This window comes from Galeopterus variegatus, unplaced genomic scaffold, assembly GCF_000696425.1.
Source record: "Galeopterus variegatus unplaced genomic scaffold, G_variegatus-3.0.2 Scaffold12295, whole genome shotgun sequence".
Taxonomy (NCBI): domain Eukaryota; kingdom Metazoa; phylum Chordata; class Mammalia; order Dermoptera; family Cynocephalidae; genus Galeopterus; species Galeopterus variegatus.
The window spans coordinates 30,146-34,667 of NW_007738406.1; the positions used below are offsets into that span (position 1 = coordinate 30,146).

Here is a 4,522-nt window from a genome sequence, read left to right on the forward strand (position 1 = left end):
CAGGACCACATGGGAATTTCCTTCTCTCAATGGATTTTTCTTGATTTCAAAGGTCCATGCCCCATGAAGAGTTTCAAACTTGAAAAAAACTTTTTTCTCAGACATTTCAAAGAAAAGTGCCCTGAACAACCAAGATGTCTTTTGATACAGGCTGTTCTTTTCAGGTTTATTTTTATTTTTCACCATCCAATGTTCTCGAGCTTACAATAAAAGGCCTCTATAGCTGTTTAAACACCTAAAAATTCTGAGACAGTTATCTTTGCTTCTTTGGATCGGATTTCTCTGGGTGTGTGTCTTTCCCAAAAGCTAGTTCCTTAGTTATAGATGTATTTGCTTTTCCTCTTCTCCTCATCCAGTGCTCAGGTCATTATTCTATGATACCTTCTGCATCCAGTGCGTAGGCCTTCTTGCATCTTCTCTTCTCTCTTTTTCTTATTATAACTGCTCGAATGTTGCAGGTACAATGGATTCCAGAAGCCAAAGGGTGCACAGTTACATCCATGCAAGCTTTAGTTTTACCTTTTCCATCCCTCCCTTAGGCTTCTGCACCTTCCCAAGGGGAGTGGGGAGACTGAAGAAAATGGTGCAATTTTTGACTCAGCTCAGATGCACATTGCTTTCCAAGTTTACAACCTATCTCGCTACACAGTAAATTTTCTTGTCACATTCATTTTCTATTGTTCCACAACAAATTAATGCAAACTCGGTGACTTAAAACAATACACATTTATTATCACACAGAGCCTAAGCAAGTGTGAAATCCAGCAGAGCAGGTACTGAGTCTTAAAGATGGTGAATCACATTTCTTGACTCCATGTTCCATGCTCTCTGCATCCTTGTGTGGGGGTTGGGCCTCCAAGTCCTCAGGCAGCTTCACTTCTATGGCTTTCCTGGTCTCAGGGCAGGAATCAGCTCTCCCAGGCTGGCAGCTCCACAATCCTGGTGTCTGCCAAGTGGTCTCACTCTCACAGCTCTCCTAGGCATGGCACTGGTGGGGATTTTCTGAGGCAACTCAGACCCCATATTTCGATTTGGCATTGCTTTAGTGAAGGCTGTATGTGGTAACTTGACTCCCTTCCTGGGCCCCCAGGCTTTTCCATAGATCCTTTGAAATCAGGGTAGAGGCTCCCAAGCCTCCACAGCTCTGGCACTCTGTGAGCCTGCAGACCTAACAAGCCTGGGACACTGCCACGGTTTTCAATACTCCACTTCTCTTGTATCAGTTTTTTATTGCTTATAACAAAATACCTGAAACTGGATGATTTGTAAAGAAACAAAATTTATTGCTTACATTTTCAGAGACTGGGAAATGCAAAGTCCAGGGAACACATCTGGTGAGAGGCTTGTTGGTGGATAGTGATTTTTCACAGCAAAGTAGGGTGTCACATTGCAGATGGCAGAAGCACAGAGAGAGTGTGAGAGAGATCTCCTTATGCACCTGTCCTTTTAAAGCCTCCAGAACCACATCCATGACCACCATTAAACCATCAACTTATTAATCCATTTACCAGCGCATTATCCTCACACTCTAATCACCTTTTCAAACCCCACTTTTCAATAGCCACAGTAGGATTTCCCATCCTTTTAACACTGTCACAGTGGGGACCAAGCCTCAGTGAGTTTGGGGGGACATCCAATCCACAGCAGTGATCATCAAATTTGACAGTTGAAGACTCCCCACTGTTGTGATTTTCAGTCTTCCAAGGCATTCCTGACTATGACAGTGGTGTGATATCAGTACAGCGTAAATCAGCTGACAAATATCGAGGCAAAAAGGTGTCTCCAAATCCAGAAATAATTCAGGAACAGAAGGAAACATCTATATTAGTCTGGAATTTTAGTCTTATTTTTATATAAATACGTGCTTTTATAGGTATGTATAGACAATTATGTACCAAATATATACTCACATATACATATATTATAAAAGTATACAAAAATTTCCCAGAAATTATGTAAATTTACTCTTTTATTCAAACATCATTTAGTTTTAATTTCTTAACATCTTAGTGAATGAGTTACAAGCGCTCATATTAAGGCCATATATTTAATAAAATACGTTTACCTATATGTGTAGATGTGGAAACATGCATTGACCAGAATTTGCACAATAATGATTGGTAACGAGCCACTCAAAACACTCATCATTCATTTCCATGTTCTTGGATGTTCATGTTAACAGGGACTGGCTGATGCAGGTGCGGCTCATCTAGGAGCCTCTGCAGCAGGCACTGAGCTTATCTGCAGCCTGTGGATTGCATTTGAACTGAGGCCAAGGCAGAAGGAGAGTGACAACTCAGGACACAACATTCTTACAGTAAGTTACAGGAGTGAACAGAATCCTCAAAGCAAGCTACACATTAAGGCCAATATTTGATCATGCTGTTGACAAGTTATGTTTTTTTTCCTTCGCAATCGTAAAACCATTTTCAAATATGTTTTTAACTAAATAGAAAGTAAATATGGGTGTGCTTTTTTTAACATGTGGCTCACTAAAAAGATTTTTGTTCAGTGTGTCTCAGATGATTCTGCTGCTTTGTGTCTGTAATATGTTCTCTGTGTTGCTGATGGTGCTGTTGAAATCTGGATGAATTTTTAATACAAAGGAAAGTAATTGTTCATCCATGTTAACTTGTTTTTGTTTTTATTTTTGTCAAGAAAGATTTTCATTTGTGTGTCAAGTAGTAGTTATATATTTATTGCTTCTTCCTCTTTTTCTATTGCCTCTATGACATAATGAAGTTTTCTTGCTGTGATCCTACTTTCCGATGATACTCAGAAGCACATCCTCAAGTATTGTGGGTCCGTGCCCTAAATGACAAAATTCTCAGAGTTAGGGATAAAATTACCATACTGAGCAGTGTGGCCTTAACTCCCCATCATCACCATCACTTCTGAAAGCACATTTCTCAATCTCCTTTTCACTCTCTGATTTCCTGGACTTGCTCAACAAGAAGCACAGATTTGCTCAATGAGGGGCCCTCCCTGACATTTGAAAGTCAGAAGAGGAGGATTCATAACTCACCACTGCACCTGCAGGCAGACACGTGGGCAGGGATGAGGACTGGAGAGTCACCTGGTGAGGGGCTGCAGGCAGCTGAGCGCATCTGCACCCCCACCATTGGGCTTCACAGTCAGGTATGAGCACCACATGGTTAGGCAGCCTGTACCTTTAGTGGCAGATGCATTCGAGTTTCTCAGGGAGCACTGGAGAATACCCCCATTTCTAGCATCTTCTTCCCTAACTATCATATGTCCTTGACTTTGAAAAGGTGCAGTTTGGCCCAGAATTCCCTGTATTAAAAAAAAATTCCTGTTTGAAATACCAAGAGCAGCTTCTCCTTTGCTGCATGACATCAGACTGAGGCTGCAATCCAGACTCTTCACAGGTCCTGATCTCTGCCCTTCATTAAGTCAGGAGATGGACTGTCATGCCTGTGCTGCCAGGGCTTAGAAGGGGGAAAGAAAGTTTGTTGAGGAGCCTCCCTGCCCCTCTACCAAACCTTTTGGTGACCTTCAGAGTCTCTCTGCATCTGAGAAATGCTCTCAGCAGATGGAGGAACGAGGAGCAGCAGCTGGGGCAGCCCAGCCTCACACATCAGCTTTTCTGAAGAGTTTATGTTCAGGCTTGTAACACTGTGGGAGGGTTACTATCATGCTGTTGACAGTAGTAAGTTCCAACATCATCAGCCTCCAGACTGCTGATGGTAAGAGTGAAATCTGTCCCAGATCCACTGCCACTGAACCTTGATGGGACCCCGGTGTGCAAATTGGATGCTGCATAGATCAGGAGTGTAGGAGATTTCCCTGGTTTCTGTTGATACCAGGCTAACCACTTGCTAATGCCCTGACTAGCCTTGCAAGTGATGGTGACTGTGTCTCCTAGAGATGCAGACAGGGAGGATGGAGACTGGGTCATCTGGATGTCACATCTGGAACCTGAGATTGGAAACATAAAGACAAACATCCACATGATTAATCATGTTATAGGAAGACTTCACTGAAGAGCCAGGCAGCACTCAATATACCGGCTGAGTAAATTCCTAGTATTCTCCTTCCTTACCTGGGAGAGAGAGTAGCAGGAACCCCAGGAGATGAGCAGGGACCCTCATGTCCATGCTGTGTCCTGACTGGGACTGAGAGTCCTGCACAAGGTGTGACCAGCCTGTGAATAAGTCTTCAGGGCAGTGGGCTGTGCTCTGGGCACATGCAAATCAACACAGCTGCAAGCATGACTTATCTCAATAAACCAGCGTGGGACCAGGTGTCCCAAGACTGACTATGGCAGCACAAATTTGCCTGCAGAAAACATCTTTCTCCCTGGGGGTCACAAAGCAGAATTGTTCTGCTGTCCTGTGGGCAGAGTGTTATTTTGCTGTCTTTATGGTTCATGACCTGCTCTTCTTGTTTGCTTTTCCTCAGAGAAAGGGCTCATCAGAGAAACACATCTCTAGAAACCACAAGAAACTTGAAAAATTCCCTGTATTTGCTACATGTGGACCTTATTGAAATCAGAGAGATG

General features: G+C 43.1%; 1 gene segment (V, D, J or C); it reads right to left on the reverse strand.

Annotated features, from left to right (window-relative positions):
- Nucleotides 1–3,622: 3,622 nt before the first annotated feature.
- Nucleotides 3,623–4,118, reverse strand: LOC103611047. The segment is given in 2 exon segments: nucleotides 3,623–3,939; nucleotides 4,064–4,118. Coding segments are annotated over 2 exon segments (372 nt in total).
- Nucleotides 4,119–4,522: the final 404 nt, after the last annotated feature.